This window comes from Lutjanus erythropterus, chromosome 3 (genome assembly GCF_056507025.1).
Source record: "Lutjanus erythropterus isolate fLutEry1 chromosome 3, fLutEry1.hap2, whole genome shotgun sequence".
Taxonomy (NCBI): domain Eukaryota; kingdom Metazoa; phylum Chordata; class Actinopteri; order Lutjaniformes; family Lutjanidae; genus Lutjanus; species Lutjanus erythropterus.
In genome coordinates, this window is record NC_139319.1 from 856,190 (window position 1) to 872,936 (window position 16,747).

The 16,747-nt window shown below is 40.3% G+C and overlaps 1 protein-coding gene across 1 annotated transcript; it reads right to left on the minus strand.

The window, feature by feature from the left end:
* Positions 1-265: 265 nt before the first annotated feature.
* Positions 266-11,410, minus strand: slc22a7a (solute carrier family 22 member 7a). Its single transcript, XM_084714596.1, has 10 exons — positions 10,993-11,410; positions 9,426-9,529; positions 5,338-5,492; positions 3,992-4,160; positions 3,782-3,905; positions 3,431-3,540; positions 3,145-3,359; positions 2,899-3,007; positions 2,530-2,736; positions 266-1,536 (listed from the first exon to the last, which is right to left on the minus strand). Exons 1-10 carry the CDS (start codon positions 11,350-11,352, stop codon positions 1,452-1,454), a joined length of 1,638 nt encoding a protein of 545 aa, XP_084570722.1. The 5' UTR covers positions 11,353-11,410; the 3' UTR covers positions 266-1,451.
* Positions 11,411-16,747: the final 5,337 nt, after the last annotated feature.

The window sequence follows — 16,747 nt, forward strand, 5'->3', positions numbered from 1 at the left end:
CCTGAATATAAAGTTGTTTTTATATGTTGTTTAACTGAAATCCACACAGCTGTCTGCAGGTATCTGTTCCTCATTACTTTTAATTTTTATTTCATGCATGTTAGTTCTGGTCTATAAAGGACGCCAAAGTATGGATGAAACCGCCGGCTCCTTCGTCACACATTATTACACAGAGCTGTAGTGGCCAGAGTGCTGTGATCAGTCACATATCATCCAGTTAGATGTACTACTAACAAAGGAGGACATGAACGCACCAGCTGGTACATCTGCTCAGTTTTAATACTGTCATTATGTTTGATACATTATCTGATCACATCATTGGTATGAAATCAATAAACAGTATATAAATATTGATTTTGTTTAATTTGTTTGATACTGTTACAGCTGACACTCAGGAGCTTCATTTGTAACGTCCACCTCCAGTTTCATTTTTCTCTTTTCAAAGTGGTTTTTGACAGCAGACTCATGAATGTTCTTTGCCTGAAAATATTAAATATGTAGGTAAAAAAAATCTCTGGGTAAAAAGTGTGAAGAGTGAATAATGTTACAACTGTGCCGACTCTCCCCTATAAAGATCGTCGAAGTCCATGGATGGATGGAGGAGGGCGGGTGGATAAATGGATCAAACACACACACACACACACACACACACACACACACACACACACACACACACGTTGACCCGGGACACTTCTGTTCATGTCTGTGTGAAACCAAAAGTCAGCACTGACGTTACTTTAACTTACGTAACATTTCAAAATCATTTTTAAATTATTTTCTATTGATTATTTTTTAGTAAGTGTCCATGTAATAATTGAGATAATGTTAAGTGAGCGGGTCATTTTAGTAAATTAAAGTTTTCCAGCACAATGTCGGGGTTTATTTCACAGTAATAACGTGTTCACTGTAAATGATCCTTTATGTAGAGCTTCATCGACTGTGACAGGAACAAAGAGCTAAGTGAAAGATGGTGTTGTGACTTTAAATTCATTTTGTTATCAAGAACAGTGAAGTGTTTCAGGAGAACCTCTGCCAGTCTCTTTCTTATTCTTTACTTTTTTTTAGAATCAATGTTGTATTCTGGGTAAAAACCGGGGCATTTTGTCTCTTATTTGTCTGTAAAGGTAGAGTTGCCAGAAACTTAAAGTGAGTACGATGTAAAAGAGACGTGGTTTAGTTTTTTTAAGTGAGGAAAAAAGCCAGAAAAAAGTAAAGTGAAGGAAACAAACACAAAAAAACTTTTTATGTGCATAGTCTTACTGTTGCAGCTGTAAAACAGTAGAGACTCAGAACACTAAACAGACGTCACCTCTGTTGTCCTGAACACACCATATGTTTCTAGTTCAAGGTCAAAATGAAAATCAAAGAGCACCAAGACCACATCAGTCTGCAGACTGTCTTCATCACACAGGAGCATCAGGAAGAGATTCTCATCTCCACTGCTGTTAGCGTCACTCGTCCTGCGGTCCTGAGTCTTTACCGTCCTTTTTCTTCAGCTCAATATTTGCAGCTACGTTCACGTCACCTTGTCTGTGTCTGAACAGAAAAAAAAAGAAAGAAGAAGAACGTAGTTTTATCCTTCAAATACAAAACAAACATAAAACCTGCCCACACTTGGTCTTCTATCCACAGACAGATACAGAGACAAATAATGACATATCTGTGCTAATGCTAATTTCTGTTATCCCATCAATGGGAATTCCCATTATGTGTTAGCACTGAGCTAACAGTGTACACGCTAGTTATTTTTATAATTATAAAATTTTAAAAAATCCAAAAATCGATTTGAGTCTCTTACCCCTATTTTACATTTGCTTTTAGTTAATAGTTTAACATTCTCAGTGTGCATCATTGTTGTGTAGCGTCAGGCCGTTGCTTCTTCATTTTACTTTTTCTAGAAGGAGGATGGAAATGTCTGGAATGCAGCATTAGCATTAGCATTAGCAACAAGCTCAGAGCTACTGTTATATGTGTTACCACCCACAACCACCCCAAAACATCTTACTGAGGACCACACAAATTCAGTTTCAGAATAATTACATTAATCTGGATGCTCAAACAACTAACAGGAAGAGGAAGTAGAGGACATCAGATTGAAAAGGCTAAAAGTCACCTGACACTGAAATACTGTTGATGACTGACAAATAAAAAAAAAAAAACGCTGGTGGGGAAAAAGTTAACGGGAGAGTAAGATGAGACTAAATCCTACACACTGGTCCTTTAAAGCCAGAGAAGCATTTTTGTTCCATTTTTTAAATTCTTTTCACATCCCAACAGCAATCAATAAACTGCAGACCATCTTGTGACTGGATCACACCAGCTGTGACTGTGATCATAACCGGTGTGTCATCGTGGTAAACGTGGTCCTGGACACACCTCCTGTAGTGGGAACTTCCACAGAGGTCTTTTGTGTATTTTAGATGTTTTTCTGTCTGTCTGTCCCTCCATGGACAGATTTTGTCAACATGACAGCGTCACAACCGTACAAGATACAGTTGTCTCGTAAAGACAAACAAAGAAATACTCCACCTTCCCTCCTCGATGTCGAAGACGTTCTCGGGCAGACGGAAGTTGAGCGTCTCTGGGAGCATGAAGACCAAGCTGCCGCTGATGATCCCTGTCCCCGCAAAGATCAGCGGCGGCAGAAGAAGCCAGACGTCCTCCAGCAGCATGATCATCGGGGCCAAGGAACTCCCGATCCGACAGAGACACGAGGTGTAGCCGATACCACACTGCCTGTCCAACAACACAACCAGCAGCTTCAGCTTTAAGGTCAGAGACATGCATCTTGTGAGGGATACTTGGAGAACTTCTGATATAAATGACTGTGGTTCTAAACATCAGGTGCTGAACAGCTCCTTCAGGTTGACACTCATGGTTCCAGGTCCGGGGTTTTACCTGAGGACAGTTGGGAAGAGTTCAGCTGTGTAGAGGAACGCTGTAGTGAACGCTGCCTCTGAGAAACCCTTTGCCACCACAGCGATGCACGTCCTGAGCACAGCGTGATCTGAAAGAGAGGCAGAAACATGTCACAGTGATCTTTTTAATTCATGATCAGATCTGTGCAGATACACAACAGACACGTGAGACAAACCTCAGCATGTCACTTGTTTTATGTGCATTCAGAGACAGGAAGTAAGTCACCTAAAGGTATGGCTGTGTTTATTCCGATCAGAGCTCCCGTCGTGATCAGAAACCATGCCTGGCTATTCCGCCGGCCGATCCAGTCCAGGACAAAAAAGGTCAGGATTTTGGCGGGAGCTTCGATGGCGCCGTATATGAACTGCGTGAGGTAGATACTGACGCCGAAACCCGAGATCTTGAAGCTGATTCCGTAGTACAGGAAGGCAACAGCGAACCTGCAGTAACACAGGCAGTATGAGTACACAGAGCAGACGACAAGGTCAAAGGTCAGAGGATGATTCAGCACCAGAACAATCCGGAGCAGAGGGTGATCTTCCTCAGCTGGGGCGTTCGGACCAGATCCAGGTAGGAGTGGTTCTTCTCAGCCACCTCAGACACCGTCACCTTCCCCAGAACCTGGAACGTGTATATAAATACTGTTATTGATTTAAACATGCATAACACAGGAAGGAACAGCTGGACAAACAATCAATAAACCAATAAAACATTGAATTCAGCTCAACAATTAGCTTATTTCTGATATTCAGGTAATCAAAAAGTAACAAGGAGTAATGAAGTTGTGTTACTTTAATATTGTAATACTTTGATTAGGTTACTACATGTTTAACTCATCAGGAAGGTTCACAGTCAGATGTACCTCAGTGTCCAGTTTGGACGTGTATTCCTTCTTCCTGTTCATCTTCGCGCACTGAACCAGATACCTCTTGGCTTCCTCTGCTCTGCCATTGGCCAGCAGCCAGCGAGCCGACTCCGGCAGCCACCTGACCACAGACAGAGGACACACAGACACACTGAGATATCTCCTGTCAGCACGGAGAATGGAAACTCTTCCCAACATGCACCTTACCACCAGGAGATGATGGCAGCGATGCATGGCGCCGTCACCGCCAGCATCAGGTGTCTCCAGTCTCGGATGAAGTAGGCCAGCAGGGCCAGCAGCATGTTCCCTACACTCCACGACAAACTCATGACAGTACCGCTGAAGGTCCGGTGCTTCACGTCTGTCCACTCGATACCTGAGCAGGAAGTCAGTAAACAGACTTCAGTAAAATATAAAGACTCCTTTCAGACAGAGAACCGGTTTGATTTTAAATACGACAAGGAGATAGATAGGTACAGGACTTGATTTGTGCTGAGTCCTGCTGGAACAGGACCTGGCACCTCCCAGACTGCGACTGGCACCTATATGATTGGATCCGGCACCATCAAAGTCTATCAGTAATGTTTTTGTAATATTTAATGTTATTTGATGAGACCCACAGCAAAGCAAGTGGACATTTACGCTGAAGTCAGAGGTGTTGTGCTGTTTGTTTGATTACCAGAGTGAACCTGCATGCAGGTACTTAACCAAGTTAACCAGTGACCTTTACATGCATACATCCTCAATTATTCTGGCTTTTTTTAAACATTTTTGTCACAGCTCTTTCATGGGACGTCACAACTCTATTGCATGTCTGCAAAACCACAATATTCACCACTGCATCCTGTGTGACAAGGTAAGCCACCTCTTTTCTGACTGAGACACAAAAAGCTTTGGCACCTGCCAGAACCAGAGGAAGGACTGCTTTTAGCATTAGTGCAACAGTTTCATGGAATATCTGACCATTTGACCTAAAATTAGACAAAAAAGCAAAGAAAAAACATTTTAGAGAGTAACTCAGTGACTGATTACTGCAGCTGGAAAAAAATCTGTTTCCTAATATGAAACAACTATAGTTCAGTGCCTAATAAATGGTCCTTTTGCAAAATCAACTTCACATTTTAGAGTGTCCTTTTATTGTGACCAGTCCCACCTGTGTAATAATCCAGCTGTTTAATCAGCATCGATACACCACAGCTGTCAGGAGGATGATTAACTTGGCGAAGTAAAAGTGCTCACTAACTTTAAGACATTTGTAAACAAAATGTGAGTGAAATAAACAATTTCTGTGCAAAAAAAAGTCTAAGATCTTTGATTTCATTAAAACTGGGAGGAAAAACAGACCAATAAGTCATGATCATAAGATAACAATAAAAAATAAATATGGTCACAAACAAATATGAAGTGTTATAACTGGACATGACATAAGGAGACACCTTTTGTGAAAATGATACTGTAAATTGTAGAGACAATAAAAACCATACTACACGCCTGGTCGGTAGGTTTTTGGCTCGACCTGAATGTGACTGTGTTTTGTGTCTTTGAGTTCTTACCGAGCACCACGCCGATGATCGACAGCCCGCTGAGGGCCACGCCGCAGAGCGCTCTGCTGACGGCGAACATGACGTAGGAGGTAGAGAAGGCTGAGGTGACTCCCAGCATGGTGGCAATGATTAAAGCCACCAGGAGCATCGACTTACGACCAAACCTTCAACACACACACACACACACACACACACACACACACACACACACACACACACACACACACACACACACCACTTTAGTAGCTGGTCAGAGTGTAAATTTGAAGGTATCACAATCAGACAAAATACTGGAGGGACTTTGCTTGGAAAGTGAGAATTAGACTCACAGCTCTGCATGTTTCTGCTTGAACACACCTGATCCAGGTGAGCAGGACATTATCAGGTTTCTGCAGAGGCTTGATGACGAGCTGATCTTTTGAATCAGGTGTGTTGTAGCATCATGCAGGGCAGTGGGCTCTGAGGACCAGGACTGGGAAATGCTGCTTTAGACCATAAGTTCAGGCTCAGCTTGCTTTGATAAAAGTAGGGTTTGCTCCAAAGAAAGTCTGGGAATCACCACTTTAGATGTTTGGATGTTACGTCTTTTTAAGTCGAGTTTTCTCCCCCAGCAGATCAATAAGCATTAATGCACTGATAGCTGTCTTCCTATTATCAGGGACAACAAGTTACACAAAATAATACTCAAAGATGCAAATGCATTATGATTAATTTCCCACTTGATATAATCTAGTGAGAAAATTCTGCTAAAAAAAAAATACCCCAAACCATCTAGTTTACTAATTTTAGGGAAAATAACTGTTATGTGTTACATTAAACTTTGATTATGTGTAATCAGTGTGTATATGTTTGTTTAAATTACTTTATGAAGGTTGCATGGAAATTATGTTTCATACACACTGGAACCTTTAACTACAGTTGTGTGAAAGTTTCAATGTGCAAAGTCAGCCTTATAATATTCTTTATATATAACCTCTGAAAGTAGAATATTTGGGGGGTATTTATTAACTAGGAAAGATAAAAATCTGCCAACATGCATCTTTTTAACATATTGCACATGACAGCCATGAAGCAGGAGAACAAGACATGGAAACACACACAAAAAAAGCAAATTCATGAGCAAACATTTTTGCTCATGCGACTTTAGTTTTTAGTTCATATTGACCAAAGTCACACAACATCACAAGCAAACTAACAGATCGAGGGACCAACAACTCCTTTGTTTGGTTTGTAGAGAGTGATATTTGTCTCATATTACAATGATTCAGTCTCTGTGATACCAAGGTAAGGTGGTGAAAATATTCTAAATACACTAACCCTTACTTCTCAAAACTGAATTGATAAATATGAGTATCGTTATTACTCTGTGTGTGTGTGTGTGTGTGTGTGTGTGTGTGTGTGTGTGTGTGTGTGTGTGTGTGTGTGTGTGTGTGTGTGTGTGTGTGTGTGTCATGTGGAGTCAGTGGTCTGTGATGGTAATCAATGAAATGAGCTTATTAGGTAACTGACATTTTGGGTTTATTCAATATAAAGTCACGTGGAGAATATGCAGTGGTTACAACACACACACACACACACACACACACGTTTGTATCAGCAGAGCAGCAGCTGACTTTGTTACTGAAAAACTTTGAATTGCCTTGTTGTTAAAAGGTGCAGCAGAAATAAAGTTTCTGAAAAACAAAGTGAATCAGCTGTTGCTCAGAGGCACATGTGAGCAGAAAGGCCTGTTTCAATGTGATTGTTATGAAGTCGTGTCTGCAGGCCTCAGAGCTCCAGAGCTTTTTTCTATTGATCGCTGGGATCTGTTACTTTTATCACAGGCAGGTAGAATTAACACTTTTGACCAAGTTTCTTTGTGTTTCAGGGTTTAACAGTCTTCTTAACTATTCTTCATCTCCCTGACAGAAAGCTCTCATCCTTCATATGGAAAAAAAAGAATCAGCAGTGATTGACGAACTTTCAGATCTATTGGACAGCAAACATTAAAATGACTTCCTACTGAAAGGAGCTGCTACTAAGGAGAGGAAAGAAGCAACCTGCTACTGCTGTGTCGGAGGTTGTTACAAACCCATCACGATCTCTGGTTCCCCAGCGTTCCTGGAAAGAAACAACTGTTTTAATAACCATGGCTCGGTTATGGCTCCTATGGCTCGGTTGGTCGGCCCCACGTGCCGAGGCTGTTGATCCTCTGCTGCCAGTTCGGCTCCCACCTGAGGACCGTCTGCTGTGTGTCGTCCCCTTTCTCTCTCTCTTTCTTTCTTTCCTGTCATGTCTTCAGCTGTCCTTATCACAATAAAGGCAAAAGCTAAGAAAATAATATATAAAAAAAGTTGATTTATTTTCTCTCTCGCTCCTCAGCCTGTCTGCAGCAGCGACCCACGGAGAAGCTGACCTGCTCAGCTCTTTGTTGTAAGCTAATAATGTCTCTGTCCATGTTGACTGCTGACCAAAGCAGTAAAGTGTTTGAAAGTTACTTTGTGGGAAAGAGGAGAGACAGGAACACACAAACAGGCTGTTAGCATGTTGCTCATTAGCTCCTGGCTGCCTGTGTGGGTGAATAAACACACCTCTGTGAGTAACGCAAATAACTACAAATGTTCTGACAAAGATCCGGTGATGAAACTTATTTGCTTCAGTTTGATTGTGAACAGTCAGTCTCACTCATAAAAAACATCAGCTCCTGCTTTATTTGGTGTGGCGACACAAAATCATCTTTCAATTAATAACACACTGAGTCTTTTGTCCAGGGGGCAAAGTTTGGTTAGATGGGAAGATTCAAACCCTCCGACATTTGTCACAGTGGATTAGAGATAAGCAGCGTTTCATTGAGCGTGCAGGAGGTCAGCTGACTGATATGGGAACCTCCTGAGGTGTGTTGATGTTTTAGACTCTGATAACTTTACTGCTCAGTGGTCTTTGGTTCCATCTAGGAACGTTGGAAATGAAGCATTTAAACTATGATCATTTTACAGAGTTTGTACTTATTTTTATCCATTTATTTCCCCGTCTTCTTGATGTAGGTTAAGTTGTTACCCCTCTGAATGTTTTCATGGGTGCAGAATTAGGAGGATTTATATCAATTAAAATGTGTCTATACAAAGGTTGAAATAACAATTTTTTAAAAATCAGACACAAACCTGGTTAAAAATATTTAAACTTTCTTTTTCTTAAAGTGAAAAAAAAACTTTTCAAGAATGAGGCGACATTTTTATGGATCTCTTATCTTATTCTCATATTTCTTTCTAAAAAAAACTTCTTAAACAAGTTGATTTTTTTTTTTATCAAACACTGAAATTATCTCAAAAACAGGCATTTTTTTCACTTATTAAAGGAAAAAAATATTTTAAGGACATTGGGCTTCATTCATCAACAAAAGTGTTTTTCTTAAATTTCTTAAATATGCTCTTAAGAAAGTCAGATTCATGAAGGTGTTCTTAAACCTCCTTCCTTAAACCTTCCTTAAGGTTTCATCCCCTCAAACATTCAGACAGTAAGTTTTCTTTTCAGAAGTCTGACACACTTAAACATTTACATGTATGTTGTTTATGTTGTTTGTGTTGTTCTTCAATCTGTATGATCACACTGTAAAACATCATGTTTTGGACACTGTCAATAAAATATTAGCCCACAATTCATCACGAGACAATTCAGAAAACCAACCAACCAACCAGCAGCAGAAAACCTCTGACCGTTCCATTATTAGACACGTCTTCATTATTATGACCTGATGTCATTTGTGTCTGACCCTGATCAGTTTGTCATGTGCCCCCCCCTCCCATGAAAAATAACTGCCCACCCCCAATCTGTACCCAGGCCCCATTCACCTGCCCCACGTCTGATCTCAGATCTGTCCTGGACAACCCCAGAAATTAATACACATTTGAAAAAACTAAAGATAAGCACCAAAACCTGATATTATTTTTTTTTTTAACTTTACTGACTTTACTTTTAGTACTTTATTTTGATAATAACGCCAGTTTATCTTTATTTGTAACAGAGTATGTTTTCCACCCTGCAGACTGAGTGGATTTAACTGATCATTAATCTTCCTCACTGTTACAGGATCAGGTGACGTTGACAGTTGAAGAACTCACTTGTCAGAAAGCTGTCCGAACAGAACGGCTCCAAACGTGACCCCGAGGAAGAAGTAAGTAGCGAGAGCTTGATTGAGGTGTTTGTTGTCACACACCAGATCCCACTGCAGAGAGACAGACAGGTGAAGACACAGACTGGACAACACCTGTCTGTACTGGCTGTGGTATCACCCACAGGTCTCTGAAGGGACAAACGAAAGCCTGAAGTTTGAGTTTGAAAAACCCACCTCTCATTATCGCTTCATTTTTGATTATCACAACAATACATTTGAACTCAGACTGACCGGAGAAAAGAGAGAGTTTATCTTGTGAGTCTTGAACTTTTGGTGTAAAAGCTGTCTTTGCATCTACAGAAAAAAGTTTTCTCATTTATGTCAGTGCAGTCTCAATTTTCTAGGAGCAGCATCTAGTGGACAGTAGAGGAACTGCAGGTTAAAAAACGTCCCTGACTTCAGGACAGACAGAGGCAGACACCGGCTGTCTGAGGGCCGGGGGCCAAAATATACAAAGGGCACCACCTGTATGTGTTGGGGCAGCAGCACACCGAAAATAATGACGCACTGAAGGTGAAATAGTTCCACTTCCTGGTTTAGATTAAAATATTTTATTGTACAACAACTACAACTGTAATAAAACACACTGGGAACTATTTAACTATGTAAAGGCTAGTTAGTTTTAGTGTGAGTCACAGAGTTTTGGAGATTTTGGCTGTAAAGTTCTGTCTGATATACAGAGATGGCAAAAATACACACATCCTGTACTGTAAGTAGAAGTACAGATACTTGTGTGAGAACTCTGGTAAAAGTAAAAGTACTGATTCAACTTGTTTACTGCAGTAAAAGTGAAAAAGTTCCTCAGGGTATAAAAGTAAAAAGTCGTCCTCTGAAGGACATTTCTACTGACTGTTTCTGTATAAAGACAACTGAACCTCAGCTTTTCTTCACAGTCCAGTCTTCCTCTCTGTCTGTTTTGTCTTTTGTCTTTAATGTCATTTTTGTCTTCAGTTATTTATGTATTTATTTATTAATTTATTTATTTGTCTTCCTTTAAACTAAAGTAACCAGCCTGTTTTGAAAATGTAAGGAGCAGAAAGTTCAGATACTTTTGTTTAAATGTAGGGAGTAAAGGCCAAAAGTTGTCAGAAAAATATATATTCAAATACCTGAAAGTACAGACACCTGAAAAATCATTTGAGCAGAGAGAAAGTAGTTTCAGTAGATTTTACAGTAGAACGAAAGTAGTTCCTACTGGATCATAAGTTCTGGAATTCTTCTTCTTTTTTTTTTTGTTGTATTTTTTTGCCACTTTGACGAGTGACACAGTGACATCTGTTCTCATTATATGAGAGAGAAGGTAAATATTTCTGCAGCTGATATCTCCAAAACTCTGCAACTCACACCCAAACTATCTCGATGGATAATCAGCACTACATGTAAAGGGAAAAACATTTTGACTTTGCTGTGAACTGTCCCTTTAAATTAATATAAACCTTAGAGTTCCTCTGTTGTGTGCAAAGCCTCTTTTTCATTTTTGTTTCAATACTTTGAGTATCAGAGCTTTGACTTACCTCTGTGGCAGTTGTGGAGATGAACTGTGATTGGTCGTAGGTCCAGCCGTGTGGACAAGGTACGGTCCTGTTTCCTTGGTCGAGGTCGAAGGTCAGAGGGGGGTCGTAGACTCTGCAGGAGCTGAAGGAGCCGTCGTCTTGATGGGGGATCCTGAGGGCCACAGGGTCGGAGCTCACCAGAACCCCGTCCCCGTCCTCCGGGCTGCTGAGGGAGCAGCGGTGAGGAGGCGTCGCAGAGACGAAGTTGTGCAGGAGGAAGTGAAGGGGGAGGATGGTACGAGGGAGGCACAGGATGCACAGGACCAGGACCTGGAACCTGGAGAAACCACCAACATCATCCAGGATGTCCTCAAACCTCATGGTGGCACGATGGAAGCTGTCTGACAGAGGACACGTCCACAGTCTGAAGTCTACTCGTCCTCTAATGTCTCTCTGTGTCTCTCTCAGTTTGTCTGTGACTGAAGACAATCAGCTGCTCACAATCTGAGAGAAAACAGTGAGAGAGAGAGAGAGAGAGAGAGAGAGAGAGAGAGAGAGAGAGAGAGAGAGAGAGAGAGAGAGAGGTTTAATATGAGCAGGGAGGGAGTTATCACTGAGTATAAGTGAATGAAAAAGAAAATAACAAACAAGTCTTTATTGTTGTTGTATATCCTTTTTGATAAACAATGAATGTAGGAAAAGATAAATAAATCCAATAAATAAAAAGTATGATGTGTGTGACGTGTATTTAACTGATGAAGTGCTCGTCTGTAGGCTGACAGGCAGATAAACATCTTATTTCCTTTATACTTTTCACAATAAAAGTCCCCATGTTCTTCTAAAAACCTTTTTCTCTCTGTTCTCCTGTACTGAACTGAGACTCGGTGTCTCAGAGGACATCAGAGAGACACACAGAGACAAACTGGTCCACTGGCAAAGGGACAGCCAGCAGTCAGGTGTCTTCATGTCTTAAACAGCAGCATAAAAAAAATAGTTTTCAGTGTTATTATGTTTTATACAGGCACATATTCATCACAACAGCTCTGAAATGACTTTTATATTCACATCAGGTTGGTTGATGTATATAATAATAATAATAATAATAATTCCAATACCCATACTTCCATACCATTTAATAAACCAGAAAAATATTTACTCTGTCTCAGTGTGTCAAAAGGAGTCTGTCATAAATACCCTGATGTCCCGATGCATCTGGTTGAATTTTGCAGTATTACAGTTTTAATCTGGCAACACTGGTGCGACATTAAATTTCATGCACGCTCAGTTTCTGCCCTCACTTGACCTTTTCACTCACAGCAGAGTTAAAGGTTGATCTGAAATGTTTTGAGCTGTATGCATGAATTAAAATCATCAAAGATAAAAATATTATTATTATTTTCATCAGTGAAATTCTGCGCAGCCCAAGCAGCCTGTTGTTATTGTCGGGGGCCCTTCTGAGTTTTTTGCCTAATTTCCAGAGCCATCACAGTTCATTGTGGTGTAGTATTTGTCTCTGTTGGAGGTGTACTTCATGCAACAGTTTGCAGCTGCAGAATGAACTAAATGAAAAAAGAGTTGGAGCATAATTTGAGTGATGTGCCATTTTTTTAAGTGAACTGGTTTGTGCAGCCGTGAACAGGAGATCTAAAAATCAAAGCTAAATGAAGGCGTGGACTGACACATTTATTATCTTGCTCTCATACACTGGAGTAAAAATCAGTTGTGCTTTAGATCATCTAAACCCTGTTTGAAGTGCAAACTCTGTGCAGTTTGTCTGATTGCACAAGACAGTAACCAGTGTGTTTGGCCGAGGCACACACTTACACACTAACACAAAACACACTCATTTATATTCTGTCGTTTCCTCACAGAGGAGTGTGGATCAGTAAAGTGTCCTTTGATATTTTCTATCAGCAGTAAAGTGTAAATCCTGAAGTTAAACGTGTGGATGTGTGTGATGAAGAGTCAGCAGTGAGGACTGAACAGGTCGTGACTTTCCACATATAAACTCAGGTTACTTTCTTTTCCATTATTCAAAGTGAGATTCAGTCCATCACAGCAGTTTTAGTGCTTCTTGTTGTTTTGTCTGGAGTTTTTAGAAATATGTTGAATCAAACTTGGTCTAAAAAGCTACAAAAGCCACATATTTGGTCTCAGATTAAAGATTAAAGAGGAAATTCAAATGAAAACAACTTGTGATTTCGTTCTGTTTTTGAGCTGGAGCTGTTTGTTTGGGTTGAGGAGGATCATTCTCATATAAGTGAGGATTCTGACCTGAAGCATCAGGTCTCAGGGGTCAAAGGTTAAAAAAAAATCCAAGGACTGGCCTCAGAGAGGAGGTCAGAGCTGACAGCGTCCTTCAGACTGAGAGTCAAACCAGAGCAAAATAACAAGCTGAATAAATTCCATTTACACAGAAACATGAGGCTGATTCTCCTCGAGCTTCACTCTGACAGTCCTGAACTGATGCAGCGAAACATCAACGCTGAGCGAAGAGTCCAAACATCATGTGAAAATAACTGCTGCATTACAGGAATGACTTCAGCAAAACAGAACCATCCTGTATTTCTTGTATGTTTTTAAGTTCATTTGCATATTTTCTTTATTTTTATTATATTTATTATATATTTATTTATGTTGTATTGACTGACTCCTTTTCTACCTGCACTTTCTGTCCTTGAGCTGCTCTAACGAGTCCAGTTCCCCATTGTGGGATCAATAAAGTTTATCTTATCTTAATTTATCATACATAAATTAATAGTTCATAATGAAACTAAAATACCATGACATGATATTTGTTTCAGTTGCATGGTGTCAGAGGCATATTGTTATATTATATTATATTATATTATATTATATTATATTATATTATATTATATTATATTATATTATATTATATTATGTTATTGAACACTATTTACATTCAACCTGACCTAAATTCAAAACAAAGTATCTCCTGGGTGTGTTTTATATTTTATTCTGTCCTATTTAAGACTCATCTGAGCATTTGGATGAAACTGAGTCATAAAAAATACTTTAAACTTGTTTCCCAGGTTGTGACTGTGTCCAAACAGAACAAAGATGGCTGCCCAGGACAGGAAACAGACAGACTGTTTCTGTCATCCAGCAGGAGGAATGAGAGTCTGTGTCATCTGAAGAGATTCATGTGTGTTTTCTTTTCTACATATTTGAACTTTAAAGAAAAATAACCTTCGTCTCGTCTCAGTCTGAGACTGAAACTGAACAAAAAAAAGCTCTTTGTCTCACTGCACTGATCTTAAATTTGTGTGTGTGTGTGTGTGTGTGTGTGTGTGTGTGTGTGTGTGTGTGTGTGTGTGTGTGTGTATTTTACATGGGCTTTGAATGCAGTTCAGCTGATCATAATCAAAGACGAGGATCTGTTTTATAAAAGTTATTTTGAAATGGTCATAAAGTTGACATGAAGTGAGGAGTCAGTGTTTGCTGATGTGAACTGCAGTGTGTTCAGTTCAACATTTGCTGGACGGAAAGTCAGAAGTAAACTGTGACAGTGTCGCCACCTGGAGGTTTCTCCCCGCCAACACGCCCTCCATCATCATCAGAGCATAAAACAACAGAATTAATCTGAAAATAAAAACAGATCTCATTAATGCACAGTTGCAGTTTTCAAAACAAGCTTTAAAAATCTTCACCTCAGTACAAACAGTTGAGTTTGTTCCAGTGTGTTTTCACCTCAGAGGGAGGATCTGTGTATGAAGTGTTGGACTGTCACTTTAAAAATGTCTTTCCACAAAGTTAACTGTTCAAAAATGTCAGTCAGTAAACTGATCCAAATATCACAACACTGAAGTGAAACTGGTGAAATCATTCAGCCTGATATTTTCTTTTTAAGGCTAATAATTACTGTCATCATCAATCAATCTGTCAGTTATTTTCTCAAATAATTGATTAGTTGTCTGGTCCATAAAATGTTGATGGGGGGGGGGGGGGGGGTGCATCCAAAGATCCTGTGTAGTTTGAACTGGACCCAAAAGAAAGACTGAGGTGAGGCTGTTCAGGGTGGAGCCACTGGTCTGGGTTTGACGGCAGCAGAGCTGAGGACAGCTGGACGGACCGGAGAGGTTCTGGACCAGGCAGGTAAACAGAAATCACAGGTGAGTTCACAGCTGGACTGGAGAGTTTGGACAGAGTTCAGCTCAGCAGATCTGCTGCTGCTGCTGCAACATGATAACAGGTGAAAAACAACTTCTCTCTAAAATCAGCAGAATGTAGGTCAGAGCCTGAGTGGAATTCATACTTTATCTGTTCGTCTCCACAAATGTTGTTGCTGTGTTTGTGTGATGTTTACAAAATGTTCTGTTGTGATTTTCAGTGAAAATACAAACTTTGTAAATGTATCTGTCTTTTTATTTCAGTAAAAGACCTGAGTGCTTCTTCATCTTGTATTGAATGAGTTGAAACATAAAAAGTAGGTGATGATGATGATGATGATGATGATGATGATGATGATGTGATGATGTTTCCTCTGTGAAGTTGGTGCAGCTCTGCACATGCTGGGCTGCACTACTTTGACAGGTGTGCAGTTGCCGTGGTAACCTGACCTCCATGTGGAGGAAACAGCTGCAGAGAGACGACTCTCCTCTGTCCTCATTCAAACAGAAGGTGACGCCTGTCGACCATCGTTTTCCTCTATCAGGAAGTTCAGACTTCAGTCTGAAGGATTTGGGGCGAGTTGTGTTTTGAGCTCGGGGTCAGTCAGACAGGACTGAGGCCCTGCGGGGTCGGGGTCCCGCGGGGTCGGGGTCCCGCGGGGTCGGGGTCCCGCGGGGCCTCAGTCCTGTCTGTGAGCTACACTGCAGTGATACACAACCTAAAGACTGATGATGTGTTGAATGTGACTGTGGTTACGTTTCAGCGCTCCACAACACGGTTTCATATAGATCAGAGGAACAAATATCAAATGAAAATAAAATCCTGATCCAGGGAGGTAACTAAGTACAAATACTTCATTACTGTACTTAAGTACATTTTTCAGGTATCTGTACTTTACTTGAGTATTACTTTTTCTGACATTTTTTTTAACTTTTACTCCCTACATTTTTACACAAATATCTGTACTTTCTACTTCATACATTTTCAAAACAGGCTCTTAACTTTAGTTTCAATGGAAGAGGACAACAATGTGAAAAGGTGTAACAAGATGAAAATGACATAACAATACATAACAAGATAAAAATGATGTAAAAGACATAACAAGACAAAATCATAAAGAAGACATCAATAAGATGAAAACAACATAAGATGTGAGAAGACAAAAACAGACAAAAGATGCAACAGGATGACGATAAATGGCGTAAAAGATTTAAGATAAAACAGACAGAGACTCTGGTGAAGAAAAGCACAGAAACAGTCAGAAATGTCCTTCAGAGGACTTTTATATTCTGAAAACACTTCAGAGCCTGAACTTTTTCATTTTTACTGCAATAAGCAAGTTGGATCAGTACTTCTACTTTTACTCAAGTACCTGTACTCGTACTGCAGTAAATACTGTGTACCTTGGACACCTCTGAGAATCATCAGGCTCAACTTGACGTTGGTCAGTATTTTGTTCCTGAACTCGTGGCAGAGTGAGACGTCTGTGATTTTTTACGATCTTTGGAGCCAAACTCGTGTGTGTGTGTGTGTGAGAGAGAGAGAGAGAGAGAGAGAGAGAGAGAGAGAGAGAGAGAGAGAGAGAGAGAGAGAGAGAGAGAGAGAGAGAGAGATGTTCAGTCTCTACCTCCGGTTCACTGAACGT

Excerpts from the sequence above, each read along its gene's own strand:
- slc22a7a (XM_084714596.1), bottom strand. The coding sequence starts at position 11,352 with ATGAGGTTTGAGGACATCCTGGATGATGTTGGTGGTTTCTCCAGGTTC. Across the intron at positions 3,906-3,991 it reads GCTGCCATCATCTCCTGGTG|GTGGCTGCCGGAGTCGGCTC; the intron begins GTAAGGTGCATG and ends GTCTGTGGTCAG. Across the intron at positions 2,737-2,898 it reads CTCTTCCCAACTGTCCTCAG|GCAGTGTGGTATCGGCTACA; the intron begins GTAAAACCCCGG and ends GTTGTTGGACAG.